Source organism: Caretta caretta, chromosome 6 (genome assembly GCF_965140235.1).
Source record: "Caretta caretta isolate rCarCar2 chromosome 6, rCarCar1.hap1, whole genome shotgun sequence".
NCBI lineage: Eukaryota > Metazoa > Chordata > Testudines > Cheloniidae > Caretta > Caretta caretta.
The window spans coordinates 23,890,377-23,904,345 of record NC_134211.1 but is presented as its reverse complement, the minus strand read 5'-3'; the positions used below and the strand labels follow the sequence as shown (position 1 = coordinate 23,904,345).

Here is a 13,969-nt window from a genome sequence, read left to right as displayed (position 1 = left end):
CCAGTGGAGGGACTGAAAGAGCAGAAGTGATGTGGTCAGAATGGGAGTTCCCATTAGCAGTGGTTGCTTCAGACATGCCTTTGATGGGGGAGAGCAGTGAGGCAGTCAAGCCAGACAGGAGACGGTTGTCGCGGGGGTGGGTTGCAGGGGATGACCTCAATAAGGGGATAGCAAGGAAAGGGCAGGTAGAAGCTACAGGACTCAGCAACTGGCCAGATGTGTGTGGGGACAGGAAGGATAACGGCACTGCCAGTGGTTGGGGGGGACCTGAGAGCCAGTCTGAACTGGAGTCGGACACGCTAGTGCAGAGCTTAGGGAGGAGGGCAGTAGGGGTGGTGGTCGCTGTGGTAGGTGAGGGAATGGGTGGGAGAGGTACTCCCTCTCTTTAGGGGATGCCAAAGCGGGGACAGAATACAGAATCGTGTGGGGCAGAGAGGAGGCCAAGAAGTTACTAAAAAACCACTCTGAGGACATGAGGAGAATCGGGAAAGCGCAGGCCCAGGGAAGCCATGAGGTGAAAGCCCAGGAGAGAATGGGATTTATTATTGTTACTTACAATAATAGTAAGCACCTAGCAGCCCCAGTCCTGGACCAGAACCCCCTTGTGCTGGGCACTGTACAAACACTGAACAAAAAGACACTCCCTGCCCCAAGGAGCTAAGCTATCGGTGACCTGCAATTGGGCTGTTTCAGTTCAGTGGAGGGGGCACAGTTCGAGCCGAGGGGCTCAAGGAGGGCGAGCCAAGAGAAATAAGAGAGCAGCTAGAGGAGTAAGTCTGATCCAGGGAAGGGAGCATAAGCATTTCCTGTCATGCCATTCACAGGGAGCTAAGAGGGTCCAATGTCGGTCTGCCTGCAGTAGATGTGAGTTGTATCTCCAGTGGCCTGTACTTGTAGCATAGCGTTCTGACCTGAGATCCACCCATGATTTCTCTGTGAGGCACGCATTAAGGGGCAGGATCTCTCTAGCCAATGCTAGACCAGAGAACAGCTCTCGCACGTTGACTCCATCCTGTTTCTAGGAAAGTGCTTTCTCCCACCCAGGTACTCTGAGACTGTGTGTCTCTTTTTAACCATCTTGGTTTTTGGTGGACTTCCCCCCACCCCTGCAGATTGGTGACTTAGTTGTCAAGGACCAGATCTTTGGTGAAGCAACCAAGCAGCCTGGCATAACCTTCATCGCTGCCAAGTTCGACGGCATTCTGGGTATGGCCTTCCCGAAGATCTCTGTGGACAAAGTCACACCCTTCTTCGATAACGTCATTCAGCAGAAGCTGGTGGAGAAGAACATCTTTTCCTTCTACCTCAACAGGTGACGCTGTGGGGGGCACGGAGCTCATTCTTGAGACATCTGGTCTGGCTGTCTCCAACCTGTGGGCCACCTCCTGTCCTCCCACCCTCATTCCAAGGGCCAGATCCTCAGCTGATTGGGGTGCAGCTGTATTGAAATTGGCATCCCTTTACACCAGAGGAGGGCCTGGCCCCAGAATCCTATTCCTGCAATAGGGTCCCTTACTCCTGCAGGGAGAGTGAGCATTCATCTCTCGCTGTAGCTACTTCCCACAGGTTGCTTGGCATCGGGCAACTGATTGAGGCGCTCCGGACATAGCTGCTTTGTTGTTTTAAAAAAAAAACAAAAAAACAAAAAAAACCTGATTCTTTCAGTTCTCTGGAGCTCCGCTGATTTACATCATCTGCAAAGCTTTCCCTTTCCTGAATGCCTACAGCGTGTTTGTCACCGGGCAAAGTCCGCGTACGTCCTGCCCCGAGGCTCTGGCACTCGAATGGCCTGATCCTTTGAGGAGATGAGTGTCCCCAAAAAGACTTGAGGATGCTTAGCAGCTCCCTTTGTCCAGCCCTAAGTTTCTTCCCCGTCTGGCCCCTTAGGCAGTCACTTCCACCTGTGCAAAGTGGGTGTGTTAATGCCATCTGATCAAAATGGCAAGTATCGGGGGGTAGCTGTGTTAGTCTGTATCCATGAAAACAACAAGGAGTCCGGTGGCACCTTAAAGACTTGAACAGATTTATTTGAACATAAGCTTTCGTGGGTAAAAACCTCACTTCTTCAAATGCCACCGGACTCCTTGTTGTTTCTGATCAAAATGGTAGCCTTTCACATCCACTTTGCACAGGTGCCGTAAACAGTGTCATAGCCAAATAGGGCTGGAAGGGACCTCCAGAGATCATCTAGTCCACCCCCCTGCACTGAGGCAGGACCAAGTATACCCGGATGCCTACCCAGGGGGTAGAGGAATGGGGTCTCAGTGCAGAACTCTACCCGCTCTGTATATGTTGGCAGAAAGTCGAACTCTGGACTGGGAAGGAGTCGTGGATTCCTTCTGAGTTGGTTCACATTAGCCCTATGCATGTAGTGATGGGAATCACTGGTGGGCCTTGCTGAAGGAGTTGAGGCCTGATTCTCCTCTCCCTTGCACCAGTGACAGTTGGAAGTACCTCCACAGAGCTACATTGGTATGAAACCAGTGTGAGGGAGGGGAGATTCAGGGGCTTTGTTCCTAAGAGGAGGGGTTGAATGTGGTGCTGTGGTGGACCAGGAGAGGCTGTGAGTTTCAAGGGGAGTGGGAGAAGACCATATGGAGGAAGGACTGGGATCATGGCAGCAGGAGGCCCTGACACCATGGCGTTGGCTGGTTTTGTCATACCCATCACCACCCCTCCAGACTTGAGCGTGGTTTTCCATTTACCTGGGAGAGACCAGACTCCTTGGGCTGAAAACTCTCTTTATTGGGAGGCGGTTTCTGGTTCAGTTAAGGCTAAAAATCCCCCATAGCAATGCTTCCTCACACCTATTCAGCTGCAATCTGTGTGTTGAAATAACCTGGAGAATTTGGTTCTCTGGGCCAAGAGTCAGGCAATAACAACGGATCATTTGATCAGCTGCATCCCTGCCCACATAAACACATGTTGTTGGCTGGATGCAGGGTATTGTACTAGTGCATGGGGTGACAGAGCTTATTCTGCCCCTGCCCTAGCCTCAAGTGCAAGGGAGATAAAGAAATTGTCTGTCTGTCTCTTTAGTCCTGGAGCTAGTGGTAAAAAAAGTTGGCCAGTCTAGGCTGTCAGTGAGCAATGATCCTTCTTCCATTGCTCTTTCCTTGCATACAGTGAATTTCTCCAGGTCTCAACACAACATCCATAGCTGTTACAGGATGGCTCCACCCTCAGCGAGCCTAAGACATGCTAGAGTCCCCTTATATCCCCTCTCTCCTCACAGCCTAAGCCACAATGTTGGTGGTTTAATATTTTTATACCTTTCATATGTGGGTGCCCTGTGCGCTCGCGCTCTCTTCTTCCCACCCCCTGGCATGAGTGCACAGAGATCCCTTATAGAATAAGCGTGCTTAGAGAAGCAGTGTCTTCCTCCCCCCCCCCCCCCCCCCCCTGCTTTACTTGAATTGATTTTCTGTCTCTTCTCTTTCAGGGACCCATCAGCTCAGCCTGGAGGGGAGCTGCTGCTGGGGGGGACTGATCCCAAGTATTATAGCGGAGACTTCAACTGGGTGAATGTCACACGCAAGGCATACTGGCAGGTCCACATGGATCAGTGAGTTCCACCTCCTTTTCCGCGTTCTCTCTCTCTCTGTCACTCACACACACGTCTGGACTGTACCCTTCAAAATCCCATAGCACACCTAGCCAATTAGTCCCTGGGAAGTAGAGAGAGGCGGAAGACAATGGGATAAATTCTGCCCTTGAATACATGGGTGTAAATCCCATTGTTTTCTATCAGGCCTGCTCTGTGCTGGGCACAAGCCACCAGTGCAAACACTTATAAGCTGCAGCTTATGCCAACTTCAAGCAGGAGTAAACCCACCAAATCACGGCTTTTGGCATCTTTACCTGTCTCCCCCGGGGCCTCGCTACACCGATTGCTATCGTTCCCAGAGGGGACGAAGCCCCAGAGTTGCTTGAACGTAAGGGCTGAATGGGGCTCCAAGAATTCAGCACTTGATGGAAGGGGCCCTCTTCTTACAGGCATGCAGTAGTAATCACTCTGCATTGCTCAGGGAAGTGAGAGAGAGACTGAGCCTGGTTGCGTGGTCCAAGCAAAGGGCTGTTAGCCAGGAAGCCCTGACTTCTATTCCAAGCTCTAGACCAGGTCTACACTACAAAGTTTTGTTCGCGTAGCTTTGTCAGTCAGGGGTGTGGAAAGAGCCACAGCTGACACAGCTCTGACTGTAAACCCCCTCCCAGTGTAGCTGCAGTGATAGTGACCGAAGATGCCCTCTTCCAGCATAGCTAATGTCATTAGGGGAAGTGCTGTCACTATGCCAACAGAAAAGCTCCTGTGGGCATATGCTGTGTCTACACTAAGGGCCTCTGCTGGTATAGCTTCACCGGCAAAGCTTTTGTAGTGTAGATAGGATCTAAGGATCTCCAAGTGCCTCCCACCCTTCGCTGGCACCTGGGTTAAGTATCATTATCCCCAAGTTATTTCATGTTTGCAAAGTGCATTGAGACCCTTGACAGGAAGGTTTTATAACAGTGCAGAGTATTGTGATACTTAACATCTGCAAAGGCCAAACCAGTCCCCACCTCACCGGCCTAATACACTTCCTTTAAAGTAAGAAATGTTACACAACCCTTTTAACCCTTTGCCGTCCACTGTGGTACATACTGCTGCATAAAGCACCGTGGAAACAGATTCAGATTTCTGCAGGGGAAGTGCCAGAATACATACAGGCTTATGTGTCATCATCCTGGTTAACTCACCCTGGTAACAGGTTTAGCATGTCAGCGAGCTGTGGGACACCAGGCAGAAATTAAAGATGTCTGGACAAATGCAGCTTTGGCCGTACTCCAGCAAAGTACGTATCACTTCAATCACATGAGTGCTCTCGTTGAAGTTGATGGGACTATTCACTTAAAGTGAGGTATTTGCTCAAGTGTTTTGCTGGATTAAGGCCTAGGTTTTTCCATACTTCATCATATTCTGGGAGTTTTAACTCTTAATTCCCCTACACAAGTTTGCCAGTATTTTTATACTGTTCTATCAAGGGTTTTTTCCCCCTGTTTAACTGATTCATTTTTGCAACCTGGGCTCCAACTTACAAAGGGCTTTTGTTATCTGGGAATCTTCTTCTTCACACAGACTGGATGTTGCCAACAGCCTGACCCTGTGCAAAGGGGGCTGTGAAGCCATTGTGGACACTGGAACCTCGCTCATTACAGGGCCAACGAAGGAGGTGAAGGCGCTGCAGGCAGCCATCGGGGCTAAGCCACTCATCAAAGGACAGGTAAACCCTGGCAGAGAAACTGGGTGGTGCATTGGAAACTTGGGGAGGGCAGAGTATTCCAAAATACTGGTGCCCCCACTCCTTGGAATCTCTACACTGGCTTCCCCTCTTCAGACAGGTTAACATCAAGCTTCTCCTTACTTTGTAGATCTCTTATTTCTGTCCTTCCCTGCATCTCTACCTGTCTTTCCTCCTACAGCCCCTTCCCACTCTCTGTGCTCTGCTGAAGCCCCTCTTGGGGGGGATTCCTTTTCTCCTTTTTCTACACCTAGTAGAGAATCAAGTCCCCAGTATAGGATTCTGTAGGGTGGTTAATAAAGGTCTAGGAAGGATCTCCTTCTCTACTAAGTTCTGTAGGGTTTTAGAACAATGTGTATAGAGCATTATTAACTTATTATCAGCCTTATTAACTTCTGCAGGGATAAGGGTGCCTGTAATGTAGTGACATTCGTTCTGGACCTGGCTCTCTCCAGGCCCCATCAACAGCACTCAGAGAATTTATGTATAATTAGATGGATTGCACCTATCCATAGTCTCTAGGGGTTTTTGTTTAACACCATCTATTCCTATTGCAGTAGCAGCTAGAAGGGCCTAACCCTACTATGCTAGATGCTGTACAAATGCCTAATGAAGAGACACCCCCTGCCCCAAAGCATTTACAATCCAAGTAATAGGACATGCCAAAAAGGGGTTGAAAGCGTCTCCCTCCAAGGGCTTCCTCAGTGCTAGAACAGAACCACCCCCCAGCTGTCCCAGGCAGGATGTAAGAATATGGTGTTACAAGCCCTTGAAAAATCTCCCTAGACATACAATGAAACAAATACTCGTCCATTACATACCCCAGCATAGCTCCTAACAAGCCCCATTGACAAAACTGGGTCTGTGGAGAGCAACTTGGGGCCCGGCTGGCCAAGGGATTGAGGTACTTGAACCCCTGTATTTGTGCCCCTGCTCCTGCTTTGCTCATCCAGTGTTTTGTGCTTTATAGTTCAGCAGCTCCTAGGGGCCCCATTGTTCATAGGCGCCATGTGTGCACTTAGTCAAGTGAGGAGCTCTGAGGGTGGGGTTTTCAAAGGAGCCCAACTGCATTCTAGTCCCATTTCCCATTGAATCGGCATAAGAGCCACCGCAGACAAAGGGTGGGAGGAGAGCCAGGCAGAGTCATGGAGTGACTTGCCACAAGTCTCACCGCGGATCCGTGGCAGAGCTGGGAGTGGAACCAGGGTCTTCTGACTCTCACTCCAGTGTGCTACCCCCAGGACCACACCGCCTCTTGATCTAGTCTTCCCACTGGCTGTCTGAAACTCTGCACGCTGAACTGCGCTGAGCCCTGCTGATCGTAAGGGGCCCATGCCTCAGCAAGGAACCCATTCGGATTTGATTTAAGGCTGGAGGGTGCTAATTACCATAGGCTGCCTCCTTTCCTTTTTTTTTTTTTTTTTTTTCCCCTTAACCCGCAGAAGGCTGTTGTCTGAGCACAGAAGGAGAGGCCTGACCATCTCCCCTAGTGACCCCCCTTTTCCTTAAGCCTGCCAGCCAGCTGCCTTTCTGTGCCCATGGGGTCTTATGCTTCAGTGTACTGCTGCTGTTTCCTTTTCAGTACGTGATCCCCTGCGATAAAGTGCCGTCCCTTCCCGTCGTCACTCTCATGCTAGGAGGAAAGCCCTATGGGCTCACAGGAGAACAGTACACCTTCAAGGTGAGTCCAGAGCAGCTTCTACCCAGCTCCCTTTCCTACGCTAGCTGTTCTTACCTAGATGTAGGAGGCCAGGCTTTCGTGGTGAAATCCTGGCCCCTCTGAAGTCAGTGGTAGTCTTATCAATTCAGTGGAGCAGGGGTTTCACCCCAGTGACCACGTGAGTCCTGCCAGGATAGTGCCTGTTCACTGCTGCAAGGTTAGCGGTTTGCCAGTCCTATCTCTGAGTCCGCATCATAACCTGCTCTCTTGAAGAGAGCAGGCAAGACTCCAAAGCATGATCCGTGGAGCAGGATCAGCCCAGAGCTTCAGTCACAGAGTCTGACACTCACCTTGCTCACTCTGGTCTAAATCAGGAGTAACTCTACAGAGAGTGAGACCACTGTGTGTGTGGTCAGAATTGGTTCCATGCACTAGGGTTCCAGCTGAGACCCCTGCATGCCAGACTTGAGGAGAAGCATGAGTCTGAAGAATCAGGATGTTGTCATGCTGCTAGGTCTGTAGAGAGCAATGGAGACCTCCACTGGTTTGTTGCAGTAGTAGGACATGACTGAGTAAAGCCATCAGCCCCTGCAGTGGGTGAAACTAGGGAGGCAGAGTGAGCAATAATGGACAGGACGTCATGTGACTCCTACTATTGTAGTCCATCTGCCACTAGGTTTGGAGAGCTCAGGGCCAGTCCTTGTCGTGATAGATCATGATGATGATCACGGTTAATACCTCACCCCACGTAGAGTCAGTTCCACCAATCAGTGCCCTAGAGAAGAGCTTGTGGGAGGGCAGGGGAAGGGATGAAAGACTCGTCCTTCTACTGACCTTCTCACTCTTTCCTGTAGATTTCTGTACAGGGAGAGACCATCTGCCTGAGTGGATTTTCAGCCCTGGACGTCCCACCTCCCGGGGGCCCGCTGTGGATCCTGGGAGATGTATTCATTGGCCCCTACTACACAGTGTTTGACCGTGATAATGACTCTGTTGGCTTTGCCAAATGTGTCTGAGTACCTGCCCCACCATCCCTGCCACACGCATGCACTGTAGAGAGTGAGTACCAGGATTAGGAAGCAAATGAGGAAATAAAAGAAATGGAAATAGATTTAAAATTAAAAAGGAAACAATATTCGTGCCCTTTTAATGACCCTTTGCCGTCTCTTGAATAAGTGATAATCAGAGCTGTAGCGGATCACTCAATCTAGAGCAGCCCCTGCCTTGTTAGATCTTCCAGCTCCATTTTAAATATTCGCTGTTGAAGCTGCACAATGCCCACTCATGACTCCAAGCACCGATCTCGCAAATAGGAGAGCCAGCTTATGAGATCCATGCGATGATTCCACTCCTCCTGCAGAGAACCCACATTGGTAACAGTCTCTGGATTCCATGTACATGCAGAAAACTTTCTCCTTATTCCTCTTCTCTAACCAATGACAGGGTGCGGGAGCTAAGTTCATCTTACGGCTGCTCCGAGTCACATGAGGAAGAAAAGCAATAGTCTGGTGGCTCTCAATGAGCTTGTGCTGCTTTAATGTGCTTTCTTGTGGAGCTGAGGAGGGTGGTCAAGTGATGGCTGCATGAGCCATCCCTTAAAACGCACAAGGGACAGTTTAGGATCAAAATACATTAGCCGAGTTTCTTGTGCGGCAGCACAATGGGAGCACTTGGCGTGGTGTGACCATCCCTGTTGAAGTGTCTCACCTGGCAGGGATGACAACAGGGGCTCCAGCCGGTAGAATCCTCAGGGAGCGGGAAGGGGACCATGGTAGGATTTGATAATGGTCTTTGAGTTCATGTCTGCAACGGCCTATCTTTATGCTTAAGGCTGAGCAAACCAGATCAGATAAATAAGAGATGACCCAAACTTTTCTTAGGTTTGAAATAGTTTGTTTGGTTGGGGTTTTTTCTTAAAGTCCTACGGTTTGGGAAAATTTGTCCAGAGCTATTGATCTGGGAGGTAACATTTTTTTGAAAGCGTTTAAGTTACCTAGAAGCCTTAGGTCCTACTGACAGTCAATGGGGCTTAGGTGCTTTCAAGTCACTTAGATACTTTTTTCAGAGTAGCTTTTGAATGCTTTTTCTTTAGATGCTTTTGAAAATTTTACTCATGGCATTTTTGATCTGATCAAACCAGCCTATTAGCAGTCAGACGAGAGACTTGCAAGACTTCCAGATCAAAGAGGTTTGGGGAAGCATCTCAAGTTCCAGGTGTTTCTCTTTACCAAGCCTCTGAACCTCTGGAAGCCAATTCATTTCTACTCTACGCTCCCTATTCTGAACCCTGGCTTACTTTTCTTGTTAAAAACCACGTAAACGTACACTGTGCTATACAAATATAGAGTGAGGCACATTGCCCGCTCTAGAGAGCTTACAGTCATGCGCACAGACCCACACTCATCCAGTTAAGAGCCATCAGCTATGTATACAAAACTGTTCACCCAGTTGGGCCCTTAGACAAGACAAACATGGAGCAGTAGTCCAGGGGAGGGACTGCAAGGAGCAAGTGGTGGATGGAAGGAGGACAAAGTGGATTTTAAGTAGGGTTTTGAGTAAGTGGGAGAGAGTGAGTTTGGTAGAGTTATTCAAGGCTTTGATCCAAAGCCCACTGAAGTGAACAGGGAGACTCTCATTGACTTCAGTGGGTGTATAATGCAGCATGAGCACAATACAGAGGGTGAAAAAGAAAAGCAAAGACCCAGATCGTGCCCTGGTGTGAGCCAGTGTAACACCAATGTTAGCAGTAAGGTGAGAGGATTGGGAGTAATGTAGGGAGTGAAATCCTGACCCCCCTGAAGTCAATGGGAGTTTGGCCCCTGACTTTAATGGAGCCAGGATTTCCCCCAGGGAGCAGCAGGCAGTGAGAGCAGTAATGTGCCTGGGGGCATATAGGAAGCTAGTCACACTAGGGAACATACACTTTTCCCCAGGACCAAGCCAACATTGAGCCTGCCAGCTGGGGAGAGAAAAGGGCTGCCACTTAATGAGGATGTTCAGAGAGAATGGGGTGGAGATGATCTAAAATGATTCCCATCACATAAGCCTGCTGAGCGCCACCCTTTTCCAGTCCATTGCACTCCCTGTGATGAGTTTGCTAACATTGACTCAGGCTTTAATAACAACCTCTGCTGCTCAGACTGGGAGGGGTTTCGTTGGTGCATAGTTAATGCTCACAATCATTACTGTTACTCAGACACCTGGAAGGGGCTGCCTGAGGCAGCTGTGACTGGTGTGAATGAAGTAACGCTAATACATGTGTCAGTCTGCACAGCCCCAGGAGTGATAAATACGCTGTTCCCACCATGGCCTGTCGTCTGTGCATGCTCTTCGGCTGCAGCCTCGGATTAGAAGCTGAAGGCATCTGTTACAGCCTAAAGACCTAGCTAGGGAACAACAGTGTGTTCCCCAAAACCATCAAACACAAATCCTCAGCTGCCCTCCAGAGAGTCCCATTCGCAAATTGATCAAGTGCCCAGAGCTGTTTAAAGTTTGAAGTTAAATCCTTTCTCAGCTGAAGAATTTATCCCATACAGTGACTTAAACATAGAACTTTTTTTAGATGTCCGTTAATTAGATTTGGTGGAAGGTAAAATCTCTAGCAGGGAATTGACTGCAAGGTTAGATTTTATTAAGGATCTATTTTTAACCCCTTCCAAAGCAGGCAGAGTGCATTATATGAAGGAGCCATTGTACATTAGTTGCTGTTAAACATACAATGCCCTAGGACATTTATATCTGAGGGAAGAATTTGGTCCATAGTGATGCCCTAAAAGACACATCTTAAGACAGGCTGGGGGGAGTGGTTTATTTGATGTAACACATTTGCAATGCAAAGATTGTGGCGCTTCTGAAATCAGTCTCTTTCCCTTGTTGTTTTACTTGTGTTTTTCAACCGGAGCTTGAAATGCTTTTTGACTTTATTTTTGGGGCAATCTGACGTGCTGTCAGAATTCCTGTCTCTAGATTTATTATAGAAAATTGAAATGAAAACGTCTTTTCTCCCCTTTACCGTGTTGCTGTTTTCTTTCAAGTGGTTTGGAATTGCCAAGGTGTAGTGAACATTTCACTTAGGTCAACAAAAACCCACTCTCCTGTTGGTAATAGCTTTAGATAAGCTATTACCAACAGGAGAGTGGGTTGGGGGGCTGGAGGGGGAGAAAACCTGGATTTGTGCTGGAAATGGCCCACCTTGATTATCATACACATTGTAAGGCGAGTGATCACTTTAGATAAGCTGTTACCAGCAGGAGAGTGGGGTGGGGGGAGAGAAAACCTTTTGTAGTGATAAACACCCATTTTTTCATGGTCTGTGTGTATGAAAACATCTTCTGTATTTTCCACAGTATGCATCCGATGAAGTGAGCTGTAGCTCACGAAAGCTTATGCTCAGATAAATTGGTTAGTCTCTAAGGTGCCCCAAATACTCCTTTTCTTTTTGCGAGTACGTTGTGTATGTTCAAAATATGTTCAGGTGGGCTTCTCTGGCTAGGCTCCCCATGCTGGGGGTTGAATGTCCCACTGGGGTCTTCAGACGTGGCTGCCCTTTAAAGGTGCTCAGAGGCCCGCCTGGGCTTTGCTCTTCCCCTCTGACCTTCTAGTTCCACAGGTCAGAGTGGGAGTGAGGAGTGGGGCAGAGGAAACTGTGATAATTCCACTTGTGGCACTGCTATGAAATGTCAATCCGAGCAGATTGTGCAGAGCATCGCAATGGGCTCCTTACTCGCCTTCCTTACGTGAGTTCAAGCAGGAGTGAAATATTTAACACTGCTGACATTTGTATTATCTTCACTGGGAATCTGAGGTAACACGCCTTTGAGATGCAGGGGCCAGTGCACATCTCAGACCTGTTGGTTCAGGCTCTCTGCAAACAGAGGCAGACAGAATGGTGTCAGTTACAGAAGGTTTACCTCTCAGCCACTAGGGATAGAACCATACTGTCCTGAATTTTTAAATTATTAAAATGTTAGGTTGAGATTCTGTAGAACAATATGCTAACCTCCTAGCGCTGACCCAATACAACCTAGCCCAGGGGTGGCCGAACTACGGCCACAGGGCCTCATCGGGCCCTTCAGATGTTTTAATCCGGCCCTTGAGAGCTCCAGCTGGGGAGCGGGGTTGGGGGCTTGCCCCACTCTGCGCGTGCCGTGACTCCATGCAGCTCCCAGAAGCAGTGACATATCCACCCTCCGGCTCCTACATGTAGGGGCAGCCAGGGGGCTCCACACGCTGCCTCTACAGCTCCCATTGGCCGGGAACCATGGCCAATGGGAGCTGTAGGGGCAGTGCCTGCAAATGGGGCAGCGTGTAGAGCCGCCTGGCCATGCTTCTGCGTAGGAGTCAAGGCGGGACGATATGCTGCTGCTTCTGGGAGCTGCTTGAGGTAAGCACCATCCAGAGCCTGCACCCCTGACCCACTCCCGCTCTCTGAACCCCTCGGTCCCAGCCCAGAGAACCCTCCTGTACCCCAAACCACTCCTCCCTAGCCCCATCCCAGAGTCAGCACCCTCACACACACACCCCAACCCCTGCCCCAGGCCAGAGCCCCCTCCTGCACCCTGAACACCTCGTTTCTGGCTCAACCCCAGAGCCCTCACCCCCTCCCACACCCCAACCCCCAAATTCATGAGCATTCATGGCCCGCCACACAATTTCCATACCCAGATGTGGCCCTCAAGCCAAAAAGTTTGCCCACCCCGACCTAGCCAAGTTGGAGCTCTGAAACCACCACAGTAGGCACCGTTCTGCTTGACATAATGCCTGCTTTAATTTACATCCACTCCCCCTGACCATTATAACACTAACACCTAGCTCTTAGCAGCAGTAGATCTCACAGTGCTTTGCAAAGGATGGCAGTGTGGTTGTGTCCATTTTACAGATTGGGAAACTGAGGTGCAGAGTGGCGATGAGTCTTGCCAAGGTCACTCACCAGGCGAGTAGTAGAGCTGGGAACAGAACTGCCATAATCCATTTCTTGAGCTTCTCGGTCACATAACGGTCAAGAGGAAGGGAATGCCCAGGCACCCCGACTGTGTGGTCCTCAGGAAGAGGGGGCAGTACAGCAAATATAACATAGGCAGTACACAATGAAGGAGCCACCTACCGTAAGATAATCCTCTCGTGACCAGCTGTACCAGCGTTAGGACCTAATTGTGTTGGAGATATGTCATAAAGCAGACCCACACAGACACACACACCCCCAATGGCCACAGATCAGAGCCCAAGTTTATAATCTTGGCTCTATCAATGAAGCACTGTGTGCCTATAGATAAGTCACACACCGACGTCTTTGTGCCTCAGTTGAACGATGTATGAAATGGGGATGACACTAAGGGATTCAGATCTAGGAAGAGCACTATTCATTTTTTCAGCTTTATAAAAAATCCAATGTATGATCTAAGCCTCTTGCCCATATTATTACTTTTTGTATTATGGTGGTGCCTAGACACCCCAACGAAAAATGAAGCGCCTCTGTGCTTGGTGCTGTACAAACAAAATAAGAGTCAATCTCTGCCCTGAAGAGTTTATTATCTAAACAGCCATGACAGACAAAGGGAAGTATTATCCCCATTTTACAGATAAGAAATTGAGGTACAAAGAGATTAAGTGACTTGGCGAAGGTCACACAGGAAGGCTGTGTGCCTTAACCACAAAATCAACTTTTTCCCTAAATTAGCATCTATAGTATGAAAGGAGTCCCCATAAATGCCTATCAAACACGCAATGCTCAGCCCAGGAAAAAAGATTTACTCAATTGCCAAATGTTTATTAATATAAATATGAGGGCAAGGTACCTGCCTCAAAGACCTTTTAAAGCCCTAAGCCTAAAAAGAGCTCCTCAGGTGAACTCATGCAGAACTGGGGCCAAAGCAGTTACATTTTGAAGGAAAGATGGAAGGAAGTGACGGAAGTGATGTTAACATGCCTTATTGGGTCCATGGTTTTGTTTTGATCTTTCTCCTACTGGTCACCCTCTACTTAGTTAACATTAAGGGGAGAGGTAGGATTGCTAGGCCTTGCTGAAGAAAATAAC

General features: G+C 48.9%; 1 protein-coding gene across 1 annotated transcript in view; it reads left to right on the top strand.

Annotated features, from left to right (window-relative positions):
* CTSD (cathepsin D) overlaps positions 1–10,947 on the top strand; it is a 33,345-nt gene extending 22,398 nt beyond the window's left edge. The window contains exons 5-9 of the mRNA XM_048852821.2: positions 1,113–1,312; positions 3,443–3,565; positions 5,114–5,258; positions 6,859–6,957; positions 7,791–10,947. Coding sequence (XP_048708778.1) covers positions 1,113–1,312; positions 3,443–3,565; positions 5,114–5,258; positions 6,859–6,957; positions 7,791–7,952 — 729 coding nt within the window. The 3' untranslated portion in view covers positions 7,953–10,947. The remainder of the gene's footprint in view (positions 1–1,112; positions 1,313–3,442; positions 3,566–5,113; positions 5,259–6,858; positions 6,958–7,790) is intronic.
* The last annotated feature ends 3,022 nt before the right edge of the window (positions 10,948–13,969 follow it).